The sequence below is a fragment of the Gracilinanus agilis genome, chromosome 3 (genome assembly GCF_016433145.1).
Source record: "Gracilinanus agilis isolate LMUSP501 chromosome 3, AgileGrace, whole genome shotgun sequence".
Classification (NCBI taxonomy): domain Eukaryota; kingdom Metazoa; phylum Chordata; class Mammalia; order Didelphimorphia; family Didelphidae; genus Gracilinanus; species Gracilinanus agilis.
In genome coordinates, this window is record NC_058132.1 from 266,245,087 (window position 1) to 266,264,026 (window position 18,940).

Genomic DNA, 18,940 nt, shown 5'->3' on the forward strand with positions numbered 1-18,940 from the left:
ATTATTTACAGCTTGATTTTTTAAAGTATATTGTATATTCATTATAGTTCCAAAGCTGACCTGCAAGCCTACTTTCCCCTCCATTCAAATCAATAAATACAACCAAGTAAAGCAAATCTACACATTGTCCATGTCCAATAATATATCTCATTTTTCATCTTTATTTCATTTCATCACCTGTCAAGAGGTGGGAAGTAGGATTCATCTTCAATCCTATGGCATTGTGGTTAGTCATTGCAATAAACAAAGTTCTTTAGTCTTTGAAGAATTACAAACTTTCTTCTTGAATAACTTCACACACATATAATGTGTACATATATAATATGTAGATAAGTAATATGTAGATGTATCTATGTGGGTATGTATACACTTGCATGGTATGACTCCAAAGTCTTGGTATATATTTAAGGGTTTTTTTGGAACTTTAATCTTCTTAGATTTCGGTTTCAATGCAGAAGAGCAGTAAGGGATTAAGCAATTGGAATTAAGTGACTTGCACAGGTTCATATGGCTAGGAACTATCCAAGGCCAGATTTGAACACAGAACCTCCCATCTCTAGACCTGGCTCCCAATCCACTGAGTCACATAGCTGCCCCCAGATTTAAACTTTAATAGCTTATTGATTGGAGGCAGCTAGGTGGTTCAATGGGTAGAGTCTTGGGCCAGGAATCAGGAAGACCTGAGTTCAAATCTGACCTCAGAAACTCACTAGCCATGTGACCCTGGGCAAGTCATTTAACCTCTGTTTGTCTTATTCTACTGGAGAAGAAAATGGCAAGCCATTCCTGTAACTTTGCCAAGAAAACCCCATACAAGGTCATAAGGAGTTGGACACTACTGAATAATTGAACACATAAAACTTTTGGGCCATTTAGTATGTACGTGAGCCTTTTTCTGTAGCTGATAAGACTTTGGCCTCTTGTTTCTTAATTTTGAACCATAATTTCTAATATTCTTTACTGTCTTCCCAAATATCTATCTTTGCATGTCAATGAGTATTAAAGTATATTAATTAGGAGAGTTTTTTAGAATTCTTTATAGAATCTCTCTAGCTCCTCTGCAAAAGATATTAAGCCCTATCATCATTGTGGTAGTCTTTTTGGAAAAGCTCAAAATGAGCACTACTATACAAGGTGACTAAATATCACATCAAAATAGATTTCTTCTTGCTTTTGAAATGGGATAAAACCAACTCTGGCTATTTTTTTTTCTCTCCAAAGAGTACCTGTCAAAGGATTTCATTTATATCGAGAAGTGACAAGATTAAGTTACTCTAGTAGTATGACTTCTCATTTAGTGACTGTATAAAAATCTCCCACAAAGAGTAAACAATAAAGTTAATGCTTGCAACAGTATACATTTGTGAATCTTAGTATCCTCTCCCCAAGTTCTTTATTGGCTACTCTATGATTGCTGAATGCTGCTGAGAGGGAAGCCTTTACAAGACTAAGGGCCATTTTGTATTTTTTTTCTTCTTCAAGATTTGCCACAGCCAAGGAATGCGTCCAGATAGCTGATGTCTCTGTTTCTGGTGAGATTGTTCCCCAGAAGCTTTTCTTGAATCTTCTAAAGTTTACTACCTACTGTCATAATCTGAGAATGTTTAATCACTCTCATGTCACAATGAAGCATTGGTGTATGACGTTAGTAGGACAGATGCTTTTAATGCCCCTTTTATAGATGAGAAAAACTGAGATTCATATATCGATAGCATGCTGATGGATTATAGAATGGTAATACCATCTAATCCAACTACCTCATTTTACAAATGTGAAAACTGAGACCAGGGAGTTGAATTTTACTTGCCCGATATCCCACAGGTGGTCAGCATCAGTGATAATATTTGAACCAGGATTTTCTGGCTCATGAGCCAGAGCTCTTTCCACAAAGATATTCCCAGGTCTTTCATGGATATAGTATACACTTCAAGCATTGCTGATTGTGTTAATGATTGTTTTTATCTTTATCTTCTGTCTTGGAAACAATACTAAATATCTAAATATATACACATTTCTGTGTGATAAGTACTAGGCAATTGGGGTTAAGTGACTTGCCCTGGGTCACACAGCTAGAAAGTGTCTGAGGCCAGATTTAAACCCAGGACCTTCCATCTCCAGGCTTGATGCTCTATCCACTAAGCCTACTAGCTGCCCTATATCAATAATTCTAGATCAAATCCTTCTATAGAATTTGTGAAGACCTTAACTTCTTCTACATAGTCAAGTTCAACATCTTTATTTAAATTTAATTTATTTTTCTCCTAATTACATTTAAAATGTTTCCAACTTTTAAAGAAGGATTTTGGATCTCAAATTATCTCCCTCTCTCCCCCAGCCCCTGAGAGGGCAAGCAGTGTCATACAGATTCAAGACATGTAGTCATGTAAACATTTTCCCATATTAATCCTTTTTTGAAAGAACACTAGAGCAAGTTAAAAAAATAAGAAAAAAGTGAGAAAAGTTTGATTTTGTCTGAATTCAGACTTCATCAGTTCCTTTTCTAGAAGCAGATGGCATTTTTTTATCATGAGTCTTTTGGGATTGTTTTTGATCATTAAATTGCTGAGAATAGCTAAGTTATCCATAGTTGTTCATTGTGCAGTATTCCTGTCACTGTTCACAATATTCTTTCTGGCTTAGCTCATTATACTCTGCTTCAGTTCATTTTAGTACTTCCATATTTTCTGAGCTCCTCCTGCTCATCATTTCCTCTAGCATAATAGTATTCCTTACAATCATAGACTAAAATTATTCAGCCATTTCTGATGGTTTGATGGATATTCCCTCACCTTCCAATTATTTGCCCTCACAAAAAGAGCTGCTTTAAATATTTTTATACATATAGTTCCTCCATCGCCCTTTTTTTTTTTTACCTCTTTGGGACACAAACCTAGTAATGGTATTTCTGGGTCAAAGGATATATGCTATTTTATAGCCCTTTGGACATCAGTCCAAATTATTCCTTAGAATGTTCGCAATTTCCCCCAATGCTGCATTAGGGTCTTAACTTTCCCATATCTCCTCCAAGTTTTGTCATTTTCCTCTTCTGTTATATTAGCCAATCCAATAGATGTGGGTTGATACCACAGAGTTGTTTTAATGTTCATTTCCCTAAATAATAGAGATTTAGAACAATTTTTTGAATGACTAGAGATCTCAAACTACTTTGTCTGAGAACTTACTGTTTATATTCTTTGACTATTTATCAATTGGAGAATGGCTTGTATTCTTATATATTCAACTCACTTTTCTCTATATTTAAGAAATGAGCCTTTATTAGAGAGACTTGTAAAAAAATTACACTATTATGATTACTGTGTTTTACTCTTCATCCTCTTTCCCCCTCTTTAGTTCTGACCTCCACCTCTCCCAATTTGCCTTTTTTCACTTATCAATTCCACCCTCCTTTTCTTATCTTCTTCTCCTCCTATTTTCCTGTAGGTTAAGATAGAATTTTATGACCAATTAATTTTGTTTGTTCTTCCCTGGTTGAACCAATTCCAATGAGAGTAAAGTTCATCTGCTCCCTTTTCCACCTCCCCAATCCTCCCTTTCACTGTTAAGAGCTCTTTCATGCCTCTTTTATGTGCATTAATTTACCTCCGTTCTATTTTTCCCTTCCCTCTTCTCCCAATGCATTCCTCTTTCTCATACCTTAATTTCATTTTTTTATATCATCCCATCCTATTCAACTCACACCCTTACCCTCTGTCTATGTATACTTCTAACTGCCCTAATAATCACAAAGTTCTTAGGAGTTATAAGAATTATCATTCCATGTAGATATATAAACAGTTTAACCTTATTGAATGCCTTTTGATTTCTCTTTCTTGTGTACCTTTTTATGTTTCTCTTGAGTCTTGTATTTGAAAGTCAGATTTTCCATTCAGCTCTAGTCATCAGGAATGTTTGAAAGTCCTCTATTTCATTGAATGCCCATTTTTCCCCTGAAGGATTATTCTCAGTTTTGCTTGGTAAGTGATTGTTGGTTGAAATCCTAGCTTCTTTGCACTCTGGAATATCATATTCCAGGCCCTCCAGTCCTTTCATGTAGAAGCTGCTAAACCTTGTATTATCCTGACAGTGGCTCCACAATATTTGAATTGTTTCTTTTTGGTTGCTTGCAATATTTTCTCCTTGACTTAGGAGTTCTGGAATTTGGCAATAATAATCTTGGGAATTATCCTTTTGGAATCTCTTTTAGGAGGTGATTGGTAAATTCTTTCCATTTCTATTTTTCCCTCTGGTTCTAAAATATCAAGATAGTTTTCTTTGATAATTTCTTGAAAGATGATGTCTAAGCTTTTTTTGTTCACGGCTTTCAGGTAGTCCAATAACTCTTAGATAATCTCTCCAGTGTTTATTTTCCAGAAGGGTTGTTTTTCCAATGAGATATTTCAAATTGTCTTTCCTTTTTTTCCATTCTTTTGATTTTTATTGGTTTTTGATGTTACATGAAGTCATTAGCTTCTACTTGTCCAATTCTAATTTTTAGGCATAATTGATTTTCTTGATTTGGTTTTTGTGCCTCTTCCATTTGTCCAATTCTACCTTGTAAAGAAATTTTTTGCCTCAATGAATATTTTTATCTTTTTTTCCATATGGCCAATTCTGCCTTTTAAGAAGTTCTCTTCAGTGCATTTTTGTATATCTTTTTTCCATTAGCCAGTTCTGTTCTTTAAGAAGTTCTCTTCATTGAATATTAATGCCTCTTTTTAAAAATTTTTTTCCATGGTTACATGATCTTGTTGTCTTTCTCCCCTCTTTTCTCCTCCCAACTGTAGAAAATATATGTAAGGTAATGGGGTCACCAGGAATATTATAAATAAACTAAGTGGTTTGTGGGATCACACTCTGGGATTTATGAGAGACTGGACCAGGGTGGAGAGACCAGAGTTTACTGGATTTCCACAGGAATGGCAGTTGATCTTAACTGTCACTCAGCTTCCACTAGGCCAGAGTATAGTAACAGGCTAACAAGGTCAAAGGGACTTAACAGCTTTAATTATGTTTGACTAAAAGGTGGGAAAGGAATTTCTATACTTAAAATCTAAAGGATAAAACCACAGGGCAATGGGAGGACTTATTCTACTCTTATCTAAGTGATCTAAACTAACAGGGCCCAAAGAGCTGTAAATGGAGTCTCTGTCTCAGACCTGGAACCTGCCAGGCTTGAGTACAGCTGGGGAGCTTTTGTGGCTTTGGGATTCTCACTGCAATCCACTGATGATCTCTGGATGGCAGGAGTCAAGATGATCTCAGGTACCAGGTTGTGAGGGTTTTGCTTGAAGCACTGTCCACCAGAACTCAAACTTCACCTCCTCCCTTGGCTCTGTAGATCTTGTCCTTTTTGCTAGATGCCACACCACACAGGATCCCAGGGAAAATCAGGATGCAAGATGTCCTTTACTCTGATTGCTCCCAGGGATAACCACAGTTTGTGTTAACCCCTAATGGAGTCCCACTCAGAGCCAAGTCCCCTCTTCCTGCTCCATCATTCCAACCTGGAATTCCCAGCTCCAGCTCCTTCCTGTTATGTACTTCCTAATCAATACCTAATCTAATCTTCCTCACAACACTCCCAGAGTTGACAAGCAATTTCACTGGTTATACATATATTATCACTCAGATCCTATTTCCATATTTTCATTTTTGTAATCGAGTAATCTTTTAAACCAAAACCCCAAATCATATACCCATGTAAACAAGTGATAAATCATATGTTTTCTTCTGGGTTTCTACTCCCATAGTTCTTTATCCAGACATGGACACATCCTTTCTCATAAGTCCCTTAGGATTGTCCTGGATCACTGCATTGCTTTTAGTAGCAAAGTCAATTACATTTGATCTTCCTACAATGTTTCAGTTATTATATATAATGTTCTCCTGTTTTGCTTATTTCACTCCACATTGGTTCATGTAGGTCTTTCCAGTTCTTACAGAAATCAAGTAGTTCATCACTCTTTATAGCACAATAGTATTCAATCACCGTCATATATCACAATTATTAATACCCCATTATTTTCCAATTTTTTGCCACCAAAAAAAAGCACAATTAAAAATATTTTTGTACAAACAGAATATTTCCCATTTTTAAAAAATCTCTTTGGGATACAAACCTAGATGTGGTACTGCTGAATCAAAGGACATGCATTCTTTTATAGTCCTTTGGGCATAATTCCAAATTGCCTTTCAGAATGGTTGGATCAATTCACCACTCCACCAGCAATGTTTAATGCTTCTTTTACCAATTTCCTATTCTGTTTTTTAAGATATTAAGTTCTTCAGTACTTTTTTATGCTTCCTTTACCAAACTGTTGACTTTTTTCATGATTTTCCTCCATCACTCTCATTTTTTTTCCAAATTTTTTTCTAACTCTTTTATTTGATTTTTAAAATTCTTTTCAAATTCCCCTGTTGATTCTTTTGGGGCTTGAGAGCAATTTTTTGAGGCTTTGAATGCAGCAGTATTAATTTTGTTGTCTTCTTCTCAGTTTGTGTTTTGATCTTCTTTGTCACCAAAATAACTTTCTAAATTGAGTTTCTTTTTTGTTGTTTGCTCATTTTTCAGGCTTTTTCTTTTAATTAAAAAATACTATTAATATTAATATTGGGCTCTGTAACTGTGGTGAAGGGAGCACTGTTCTAAGCTTCATGTTCTTTGTGCAACTGTCATTGAGCTAGCTCTGGGTATTTATAATTTTTAGTTCTTCCAAGGTGGTATGATTTCAGGTGAAGTGTGTTTAGTACTCTCCTGGCCTGTGCTCTGGTCTGTGAGTAACCACAAGCATTCTTTCCCCCTTGAAACAGTGACCAGGGTCTTCTGTTCCTTTCTGGCCAGAAGTGCCGATATGTGTTAGTGATCCTCCTCTCTGTACCCTGCAAAGGGAACTGATTCTGTCTATGGGCAATGCAATAAGAGTCTTGCACCCACAGCCAGAAAAAGGTCCCCCATAATCTTCTAAGTAGTTGTCTGACCTCCCTCCCCCTTCCTGTCTTATGGCTAAAAGCTCTGGAAGCCTTTGCTACTGATTCAGCTGTGCCCAAGGCCTGTTGCTGTAGTGAGGCCTGCCTTGGCATGCTGCTTTGCATTCCACTTCCACCCCAGTATCCTAGATCTTTTGTGCTGGCCTTGTAAGTTGTTTGGGACTGAAAAATTACTTCACCCAGCCTTTTTGTGGGGTATGCTGCTCTGGAATTTATGTTGAGGCATTGTATCATAGGGTTTTGAAGAGCAATTTGGTAAAGATTAAATAGGTCTGCGTACCTTCTCTGCCATCTTAGTCCTGCCCCCCAAGTTCAACATCTTAGCACCATGCCAGGACCATTTGCCAGCCTGTTAGGCAATGAGAAGACCTTATTAAACCATCCAGTCACAAGTAGCAAATGTCACTTTATCACTTGCCCATGGTCATACAAATCAGAGGCAAAAAGCAAGCCCAGTTCTCTCTGAACTCCAAGTGATATGCTTTAACCAATAAATTATACTGCCACTGTTGTATGAACTTTTGTGATGGAGAATTTGTCTGGAATTGACACTGGGAAGGAAGAAGTTTGTCAGCTCTTTCTCCAAAAAAGTGTTGTGAGAAATCAGGGGTTCTCCTCAGGAAAAAAAAAAAAAAAGAGGCAGATTTCAGTTAAAACAAAAGGAAGGAGGGGCAGCTGGGTAGCTCAGTGGATTGAGAGCCAAGCCTTAGAGACGGGAGGTCCTAGGTTCAAATCTGGCCTCAAACACTTCCCAGCTGTGTGACCCTGGGCAAGTCACTTGACCCCCATTGCCTACCCTTACCACTCTTCCACCTATAAGTCAATACACAGAAGTTAAGGGTTTAAAATTAAAAAAAAAAAAAGGAAGGAGGGTTGAAATTAAAAAAAAATGGAGGTCTTGAAAATCGATCTGGTGTTCCAAAGAGTACATGAGATACAAAAGCACTATAGAAGCTCATCAGAAGCTCAGGGAAAGTGAAGGACGCTTCTCTCTGGGATGACCAGGGAAAGGTTTACTGAAAAGGTGGTGTTTGAACTAAAGAAAATTTGAAGAAGCATGAGCCTAAAGAAAGTTAAAAATGTCAAGTGTTAAAGAAGTGTAGGGACAGTAGTTGATTATTTTCTTGTAAACAATGAGATCTAATAATATAACAAGAAATGGTTTTCTTTTTTAGTTGCCTTGTGCATGGAATCTGCTTCTATATATTTATTGGGCACATTTTATGCAGTATAAACAGTATTTTATAAATTGCTCATGTTTGACATTCTTGAGTTATTTACTATGGATATAAAATATTTATTACCCTTCTGACATAAAATAAAGTTTGTTTAGACTGTCTTGAATATGAGATATGAATACACAATTTTATGGCTCAGTTCATAGTATAAGTACCTTATTGTCATTAATTTTGTATTAAGTGTATGTAAAATAACTATATTCATTTGGTTCTGACAGTAGTTGTACTATTGGTGTGTGTACATATTTTATATACGTGTGTGTATAGTATATAATCAGCTATGGTATCATCCAACTTATAAAAATATTCTTATAAAAATGTAAGTATGATATTGATTCTCAGCATATCCTGAATAATCCATTTTTATTCTCTTCCTTTTAAAAAATATTTTGTAAATAAACAGAAGCATCAGGAAATGTGTACCATAGAAATTATAGAAGCCACGGAAAAACATTTTAGTCTGAATCATGACTAGTGATGGCTTTCTTTATTTGTTGTAGTAGTATATTATTCTTTGATGTGAATTGAGTTGGGATGAGACGGTAAAAGTGTATATAGCAATCAACTAGATACTAGCAAATCCAGATTCTAGTCCTGGTTCATTGATTTACTAGTTTGTGATCAAGCAAATCGTTTAATCGTCACGGACCTTGTTCTCTTCATCTATAAAATGAGGGGCATATATTGAATGCAGATTTATTGAGAAATTGGCATTTGATCTGAGCCTTGGAGAAAGGATAAGAAATGAATATATATGTATTTTACAAAAGGTTTTCATAGAATGTTAGAGTTGTAAAAGGACTTTATTGATACTGAGATGTAAGTCACACAAAATTAATAACTAGACTAGACTATGACCTAAATTTTATAAAATTTAAAATTCAGCCTATAAGAACAAGTGAAGAGAGGTGGACAAATAAGTGAGAAATGAGGAAATAAAATGAAATGTTTTTCCATTCTGTTCCAGCCTTTCCCTCCGTTCAAGTACAGGAACTTTCTTTTGTCCATTTCTCAGTGTCTAGGCAAAAATTGCAAATAGGAAAGAATCGTTTGAACCCCCAGGGGGAGCCAAAACACAATGAAGTTACCATTCTTATAGTGACAAAATATGATGTTCTACAACCCTCTGCAGCCAATTGACAGAGTAGGAAGAGTGTAAAATTCAGAGTCAGAGGCACTAGGCTTGAATAGTATCTCTATCACTTATAGAGCCTTGGGCAAGTCACTTGCCTTAGCATCAGTTTCCCCTTAAGTAAAATGAGGGGTTTGGGCCATATGACTTCTCAGGGACCTTATAATTCTAGATCTATGATCCATTTAGGGAATATGGATAAGCTGCTATAGATTACCATCTCTTCCAGCTACAGAAAAGTTTGCTTCGTGTATTTTAATTAAAGGAACAAATGCATAAAATATACTCCTGACTTCAGAATGCTAATCAAAGCATACTATTTTTCACTTTAGTTTATTCGTGTTTTGGTTTTATATGAGTATTCTCTTACAGCAATGACTGATATGGAAATATGTTTTGCATGATATTACATATATAACCCAGATCAAATTGCTTACCTTCCCCAGGAGGGGTGGGAGAAGGAAGTGAGGGAGGCAATTTGGATCTTATAACTTCAGAAAACATATGTGGAAAATTGTCATTGCATATAATAGAGAAAATAAAAAATAACACACACACACACACACACACACACACACACACACACACAAAAACACACATACACACTCCTGACTTGCATCTCTTGATAAAAATTCTAATTAAATGTAGAACTTTTGTTAATAGTCTTCAGGGTAGAATTCATATAAAATGGCCTTGGATTTCTCACAGCACAGAAATTTTTTTTAATTAAAAAATATATTTTTGGTCAACCCTAGCACATTATGAATCACATATTTTTCTGTGAAAACTTTTTCTAAAAATAATTTAAAGTGAAAAAATCCATAAAAAGAAACCAGTCAGTGACAGGGTTCAAGCTAAGGCCAAATTAGATTTTTTTTTCAAGTCATAATCAAATTGTCTTATTCCTATGATACATTTTTCTTTCCAAGTTGTCATTGAACAAGTAACAGTGTAAGTAAATAGATATGGAATTTGAATACAAAATATTATTAATAGAAATAAACTCTTCTAAAATGTATCAAAAAAGGTTATAGGGAGAGTTTTATCTTCCATCAGAGGCTGAATCCTAGATCATAGCAGGCTTTGACATTTTTCATTACTAAGTATCGATATGGGCAGCATGTCAGGAGGGTGGCATTTTTGGTCTCTCCGAAAGGGTCCAGTGCTATTGGCTTCATTCCCTTTGGCTCTGATGGCCACTATGCCAGCCTGGAACTACAATGACAGGTTTCTTAAGATATTTCCATGACTTATATGTGGTTTTGCTTTACTTTTATATTCTAGTTTAATGTATTTGATCAAATTTGTTCATTTTGAATACCCATCAGGAGGGACAATATCACTGCATTAAGATGAACAACTCTATTGTATATGATTTTTTTCACATGTTTTATCAATAAAATTCTTCATGAATTAAAATAATGAAGACACAGCACAGATTTTAGTAAATATCTTTTTCTGGGAAGAATAGTTTATTGCTAATATTCAAAATTAAATATAACAAATTCTTCATGAATTAAAATAATGAAGACATTTCACCTGCTTTATCACCTCAGAGTTGCTATAGCAATAGAGTGAGTCATTTTATGTGGCAATAATGCAGTGAACAGTTTGTTCCTAGGTTTCTTGGAAATAAACAATGTTTGGATTTCTTGTCTGAAACAGTTGCTGAAAGAAGAACCATTATATCATAAACTAGATTGTTTGTTCCAAGGTAAAAGTTCATTTTAAAGGATAGGAAGGGTAACCTGTTTATGAAGCTTCGTTTGAAGTATGCAACAGCACAGATTTTAGTAAATATCTCCTCATTTTCTGGGAAGAATAGTTTATTGCTAATATTCAAAATTAAATATAACAAATAAAAATAAAATTATATTTTAAATTATATAATATATATTTCTGACTATGTACAATAACTATTAAGTTAAACTTCAAAATTAAACTTAGTAACTAGAAACAAATTCTATAATTCACATTCCATATAGCATTACACACAAATTATATAAAATCATAAATAAATGTCATTTTTATTAATATTCCAAATTCATGTCATATTATCTTATATAATCACATATCATTTGTGTATACATTGTGTGTAATTTATATTTTGCTACATTTAATTGAATTTTAACTTCATAGTTAAAGTCAATAGCCAGGAAAAAAAATGATGAATTCGAGACCTGTTTACATTTCTCTTGTATACAATATGGGAATGTTCACCTATATACACCCAGACACAGATTTATACACACACATATAGAGAGAGAATTTTGTTGAAAATAAGCATCTTGGTAAATGAAAATGCCCTTAAAATAGCTACAAATGGTTTAGTGATACATTGATTAAGTTATTATAAAAGCCTGGGTTTATTTTTGTAGGAATTAATTGCTAAGAATTAGAAACATAACAATGAGGCTGCTCTGTTAGAATATTGTAAATTATAAAAAAAATGCAGGTGTGTGTGTGTGTGTTGGCAGTGGTAATGGTTTTCATAATTGTTATTCCTGGAAGAGATCTTCTTTAAATAAATGTTTAAGCTTTTTAAAAATGTTAAAACAATCCTAAATTCAATGTACAATGTACATTGGACATTGTGAATGGAAGGGAAAGTAATAAATGTTGGAGTGGTTGTGGCAAAATTGGGACACTAATGCATTGTTGGTGGAGTTGTGAATTGATCCAACCATTCTGGAAGGCAATTTGGAATTATGCCCAAAGGGCTTTAAAAGAATGCCTGCCCTTTGATCCAGCCATATCATACTGAGTTTGTACCTCAAAGAGATAATAAGGAAAAAAGATCTGTATGAAAATATTTATAGCTGTGCTCTTTGTAGTGGCAAAAAATTGGAAAATGAGGGGATGCCCTTCGATTGGGGAATGGCTGAACAAATTGTGGTAACTGTTGGTGATGGAATACTATTGTGCTGAAAGGAATAATGAACTGGAAGAATTCCATGTGAACTAGAATGTCCTCTAGGAATTGATGCAGAGTGAAAGGAGCAGAACCAGGAGAACATTGTACGCAGAGACTGATACACTATGGTACAATCAAATATAATAGACTTCTCTACTAACAGCAATGCAACGAGCCAGGGCAACTCTGAGGGACTTGTGAGAAAGAACATTATCCACATCCAGAGAAAGAACTGTGAGAGTAGAAACACAGAAGAAAAACATTTGCTTGGTCACATGGTTTGTTGGGGACATGATTGGGGATATAGATTCTAAATGATCACTCTATTGCAAACATTAATAATATGGAAATAGGTTTTGAACAATGATACATGTAAAAACCCAGTGGAATTGGCTCGTAAGCTATAGGAAGGGGTAGGGAGGAGGGGAGGAAAAGAACATGAATCATGTAACCATGGGGAAATATTAAAAAATAAATAAATGATTTTTTTAAGGAATTTAGTGGATAAATAACTTTAACTTTGAAAATTACTACTGCTTTGAAAGTTAAAGAGTGTAATCAATCACAAATCATTCAATCAACTGATATTAAGTTCTTACTACATAGGCAGCTAGATAGTACAGTGCATAGAGTGCTGAGTCTGGAGTCAGAAAGACCTGAGTTCAGATTCAACCTCAGATGTGAGATTTGTGACCTTATTTGCTTCAGTTGCCTCAATTGTAAAATGGGGATCATAACACCTGTTTAGAAGGGTTGTTGTAAAGGTAAATTGAGATATTGGATGTACAGCACTTAGCCCCATTTGGCTTGTACTCAGTGCTATTTAAATGCTTATTTCCTCCCCTTCCCTCCTACTTGTGAGGTTTAGTGCTAGGGCATGTAGATTATGTAAAAAAGACTCCAACACAGCCCTAGGCTTCTAGGAGCTTACAACAAAATGAGTACATAAGACAAGGTGTCTTGTTCAGTTGTTTCAGTAGAGTAACAGCAAAAAAATCCAATAAGATATTACTGAAAACTGTTTTAAAATATATATTTTTTGAAAAATAAGTCAACATTTTCACATTATTCAGAGTCAAAGGCAGTGGAGGAGGGAGAGGATGGTGAAAATTAGTTCCAAATAAAAATATACTACTTGTCCATGTGTTCCCAGTTAACTATTTATAAAGGGAGAAAAAAGGATCTGACAAGTATAACAGCAAAGGGCAAAGCCTCTACTAGCATTCATAAAAGAGAACTCCCAATTTTAAATACAAAAGTATTTAGAAAAGAATGAGAGATCTAATCATTGCATGCAAGATGCTAGGGCCTGTCTAGCCTTCACCCTAATTGACAACTCATAGAGCTTTCCCTTCAGTCTGTCAACAAGCATTTAAGTGACTTATTTTTACTCATTTATATCTAAATGTAAGACGAACACTATTTGAAATGCCCCCCCCAACAAAACCTCTATATATTTAAAAATGTTGGAAAAAAACTTTTTTTCCAATTTAGGCAGAATTTCCCACTTCCCATATTTTTAATTAACAGCTCTACAATACTAATTCTTAAAGGAATGTAAAAGAAATTTAGTATTTAAGTGTTTTTTAATTGATTCATTAAATTCATTAAATTAGTTCTTTATCCATAATAATAGTGTTTTCATTTTCCATACAGATTGTCCTTCTTCTACCTGGGTTCAATTCCAAAGCAACTGCTATATTTTTCTTCAAAGAACAGTAAAAGTAGAAAACATTGAGGATGTAAGAAATCAATGTACAGACTATGGTAAGTTGTTCACCTTTGTGCTTCACTTTCGCATATAGAACATAGTTAATATAAACTGATTGTAGCTGTGAAATGTGGTGAGCGAGGTTAGTAAGCCATGACTCTTCATCCCTACTACTGACTCATTTCCCAGATTAGTTTTCCAGGATAAATATTCCTCATCTACTCCCTATCAAAGGATATATATTTCTATATTTTTAACTCTAAATTCCCATGCAGAGACAGTGTTCTGGCAAAACATTTTAATGCTAGTACATTCTCTCTCTGCTCTGAGGATGTTCCCTTCTTAACTGCCACCAGGCATTCCTAATAAATATATCAAGAGTAGCAAAAGCCTGTGATTAACCATATTTATAAAGACAAAGGAAATGCCTAAAATTTTAAAAAGGGAAGCAGACTTACTACATGCCCAGAGGGAAAGATGTTAGCTTTTCTTGAGAAAACCTAAGGTAGAGAAAAGGAAATACAGAATCTCCACTCTAAAATCTGTAGTCTACAGAGATTTGGGCCATAGGGCCTCTGTCCCAACCCACTCAAGTAGCTTCACTGCAAGACAACTGACTTTCTTTGCCATAGTAGCTTCTGCCCGCATTTAAACTCACCATGCAGTGTTCAGAGCCATGCATTATCTATCGGTGTCATCATTACGAGTATGATTCCTCTGTCTCTTGGATTCAATGAAATAAAGACTCTGAAAGGTCACTCAGAGGCATAACCTGTTGCCTTCATTTCCTTTCTCATATATTTAATTGGCACCTTGTAAAGGGATCACTGGCTGTGGCCATATTTTCCCAATTAAGTAATTAATTATCTAGTCCCTTTTCTGTGATTATGTCACTGAAAAGCTAATTCCTTCAGTAACTGTGTGATGTAGTAGATGGAACCCTGAACTAAGAATCAGGAGCCCTGGATTTGAGTTCTACCTCAAATAAATTGCATCCCTTTGTAAAACTACAGAAATATGAATGATTACTATTATATGACCACATTCTTTTCTTAATAATTAATAATGTAATTCTTTTTCATTTTCCCTTTCATTAGGAAAAAATAACTCACAACAAATATACATAATCAAGGAAAATTAATTCTCTCATTAGCCATGTCCAAAAATATATAATACACATATGTAAAATTCTATACACCAAGTCTATCACCTCTATAAGGATGTGGGCAACATACTTCATCATACATCCTCTGTGGCATCATGGTTGATCATTGTGTTGATCAGAGTTAAAACTTTCAAAATTGTTTTTACAGTATCATATAAGTTGTTTTCTCACGTCACCCTGCATCAGTTCCTATGAACACTCCTAGGTTTCTCATGACAGAAATAGAATCTGAAGGACTTAGTAACTGACTGGATATGAGTGATAAGAAGAAGGGAAAATTAAAGATGAATCCTGTTTTGAGTTTGGGCAACTGGGAGTGGATGGTGCCACAGGAAAGAAATAGAGAAATTTAGGAGAGAAGATGATGAAGAAAATTTTGTACGTGTGAGTTTCAAATGCTAGTCCTCTATTTAGCTGGAGACTAACCAAGTCTCTAACTAACCAAGTAGTTAGAGAAGTAAAGCTAGACCTCAGGGAGAGATCCAAGCTAAAGATATAGTTTTGAGAAACATCTGCACAGAAGTGATAATTGAACCTATGGGAATAGATTAAATTACCAAGGGAAAGAGTGTAGAGAAAGGAACAGATAATGAGTTTAAAATTGAATATATAATTAGTTAAACCTATTTGTTACCTTTTCAAGCATCAGTCTAATTTCCTTTGATTATCTTCATTGCTCTGTGCTAGAATTACCTGGTGTTAATGTTCTTTTATTATTTTACTTTTAGGTGTGGATTTTTTTAATTATCTTTTTTCATATTTCTTAAATATTACCTTTAACTTATATATTAATCTTTTCTTTGTACTTAAAGAGTAGTTAACAAATATTTAGGGTGCTGCTTTTTTGTGTGATTTGAGAATACCTATTAAAAGATTAGAGACTTGGGTTAGATTTTAGCCAGAGATGACATTGAAAATGCATTGTTTAAAATTCTTTATTTATCTGTGTAAATGAATTCCCTGGGGTCCTATGGTATAATTTGTTAAAGAAAATGGAAATAAGCCTTATTTGCCTGGTATAGTAAATTAACATCATACAGTATTTAATTAGATTACAATTTAAAAATCATTATAAATCCATTGGCTTCTACAAGGTCATGCATAATGATGAAAAACTCATCTTTTGATAGTTGAGACTAAACTATAGTCTAGTTAAGCATTCTCCTTGAGGATCTCTTTTTCTACAAGGAAGAGGTATCTAAAAAATCATCAGAATATTAACCTTTTGTCCAAAGTTGTTAATTAAGGGAGAGAGTGGCCACCTGTCAAAACTCTGGTGAAGCAAGGGCCCGTTTCTTTCAGGAGAAACCATTTTTGTTTCACCTCAATTGGGTAGCTCAGTAGATTGAGAGCCAGGCCTAGAGACAGGAAGTCTTAGGTTCAAATCTGGCCTCAGGTACTTCCTAGCTGTGTGACCCTGAACAAGTCACTTAACCCCCACTGTCTAGCCCTTACAACTCTTCTGCCTTAGAACCAATACCCAGTATTGATTCTAAGATGGAAGAGAAGGAAGGAAGGAAGGAAAGAAGGAAGGAAGGAAGGAAGGAAGGAAGGAAGGAAGGAAGGAAGGAAGGAAGGAAGGAAGGAAGGAAGGAAGGAAGGAAGGAAGGAAGGAGATCTGTGTTAAAATCCTACTTCTGACAATGTCTGAGGGATACTGAGCAGGTCATTTAGCCTTGGTGTATCTTAGCCAACTCTCTCTGATTTATTTACGAACTCAGAGACAGTAGAAATTGTACCATTTAATGGTAGAAATTGTACATTGTTACAAATGGTAAAAAAAACTCTCAGACAGGGAGTTCCTCAAATTGATGAAATAATATAGCTGTCATGAATTTGCATATTTAGTGATAATAATGCCACCATCAATATATGTAGAGATACATCCACACACATACCAGATCTGAGAAGAATTTCTTCTATTAGTGCAGGCTGGTAACTGCTCTGCAATTAGAAGGTTGCCTAAAACATGAAGGAAAAGTTGAGTAGAGTACCCAAGGTAACATTACCAGTGTGTTTCAGTTATGTGACTTAAACCATAAGAGAACTTTCCTGGCTTACTGGAGGGGGAACTAGACTTGAAGTCAGAAAGACACAAGTTCAAATACGATCTCAGTCACTACACGTGTGACACTGGGCAACTCAACCTTTCTGTATTATAGATTCCCTAATTATAAAAGAAAATGTAAAGGACGGGACTCAATGGCTTTTAAGTATCTTTCAAGCTGTCCATTCATTGTCTTAGGACTTTGAAATCAGTACTCTTTCCTCTTTCCTATGCTGCTTCTCAATAATTTGTATTTTTTCAGGAAACTTTCAGAAATCAAAAAGGACTGATAGATGTTTTTCCTTCCCCAACAGCTTCAGGAGCAGATATGATTAGCATACATAATGAAGAAGAAAATGAATTTATCCTGGAGACTTTTAAAAAACTATGGAAGGGCCAGGATGATATTTTATTAGGCATGTTTTATGACACCGATGGTAAGTCATGCTTTTGTTCTGGAATAGTATCTTATTTAATGTTAGAAATGCTTTCAGTCCCTTCAGTTTCCTTGAATTTTAGATTCACTCTATATAGATACTTTCTGTGGCTATTAGTTAATTCTTGTGGTCCTAGACTCGAGTGGCACTTAAGGTGTTTCATATGATTCAAATATTTATGGATCTTCAAGATATTCTTAAAAGATAGTGAAGAATGAAAAATCGTATACTTTTATCTACATTCCTACCCCAACAATTCTTTGTTTGGAGTTGGAAGGCAGATGAAAGAATATGATTTTTCACTTGTTTATTTGAGTACACGTTTTAGTGTTTTGGCTCTATAAGACTATTCTCTTACAAAAATGAACAATATGGAATTGTGTTTTGCATGATAATATATGTGTAATCCAGATTGAATTGCTTGCCAGCTTCAGGAGTGGGGAGGGAAGGAGGGAAGAACACAATTTGGATCACATAACTTCAGGAAAACTTGGGTGGAAGTTTGTTATTACATATAACTGGTAAAAAATTAAATCAAAATGCATTTTTAAAAAGAAGCTTACATTCTAATAGGAGAAGACTATATATAAAAAGAAGCTAAAAAAAATGAAGAAGTACCTAACATAATGGCACAGTAAAGAGAGTCTATGGTGCAACCTGAAGAGGAATGAAGACATTCTTTAAATGGAAGTTCTGGGAGGGTCTATCAAATCAGAGGGAAAATGTGGCTGGAGTAGTAGAGTAGCAGAAATTACTTAATAAATGTTTTTTGAATTCTAAGTTTTAAAAAATAGTGAAGAATTTAAGAAATGACATTTAAAAAGCTCAAAGTTGGTTCTTTAATATAACTGAAATTCTCAGTCTCCTGTACTTATAGAAATAGCATTATAAATATCATTAATGGGCTGAAGTCATAGTAGGCTTTTGAAATTAAATTACTTTCTCAAGCAAAAAAAAAAATCCCAAATCATAATACATGGAGCATATGTGGTCCAGAAGATAAATCTGGGGATTTGGGTCACCTACATATGTTTACCTATCTGCCTATACAAAAGATGAACAGTGATGCTGATGGCACCACTCTATTTGTTGGCAACAGAAAAGTATCAGGTGCTAAAGTCAGAAGAGAGCTCCTTCTTTCAAAATTATTCATCCTTAAAGATCATCAATTTCAAGATTTTTCCTAATCTATAGGAACAAGAATGTATTAAGCACTTACTCTGTGCCAGGCACTGTGCTAACCACCTTATAAATATTATGTCATTTGACAACAGCCCTAGGAAGTAGATGCTATTATTATCCCCATTTT

General features: G+C 34.9%; 1 protein-coding gene across 1 annotated transcript in view; it reads left to right on the forward strand.

Moving 5' to 3' along the window:
- CD302 (CD302 molecule) overlaps nt 1-18,940 on the forward strand; it is a 56,876-nt gene that overhangs the window by 14,468 nt on the left and 23,468 nt on the right. Inside the window, exons 2-3 of the mRNA XM_044669108.1 lie at nt 13,928-14,038; nt 17,509-17,631. Coding sequence (XP_044525043.1) covers nt 13,928-14,038; nt 17,509-17,631 — 234 coding nt within the window. The remainder of the gene's footprint in view (nt 1-13,927; nt 14,039-17,508; nt 17,632-18,940) is intronic.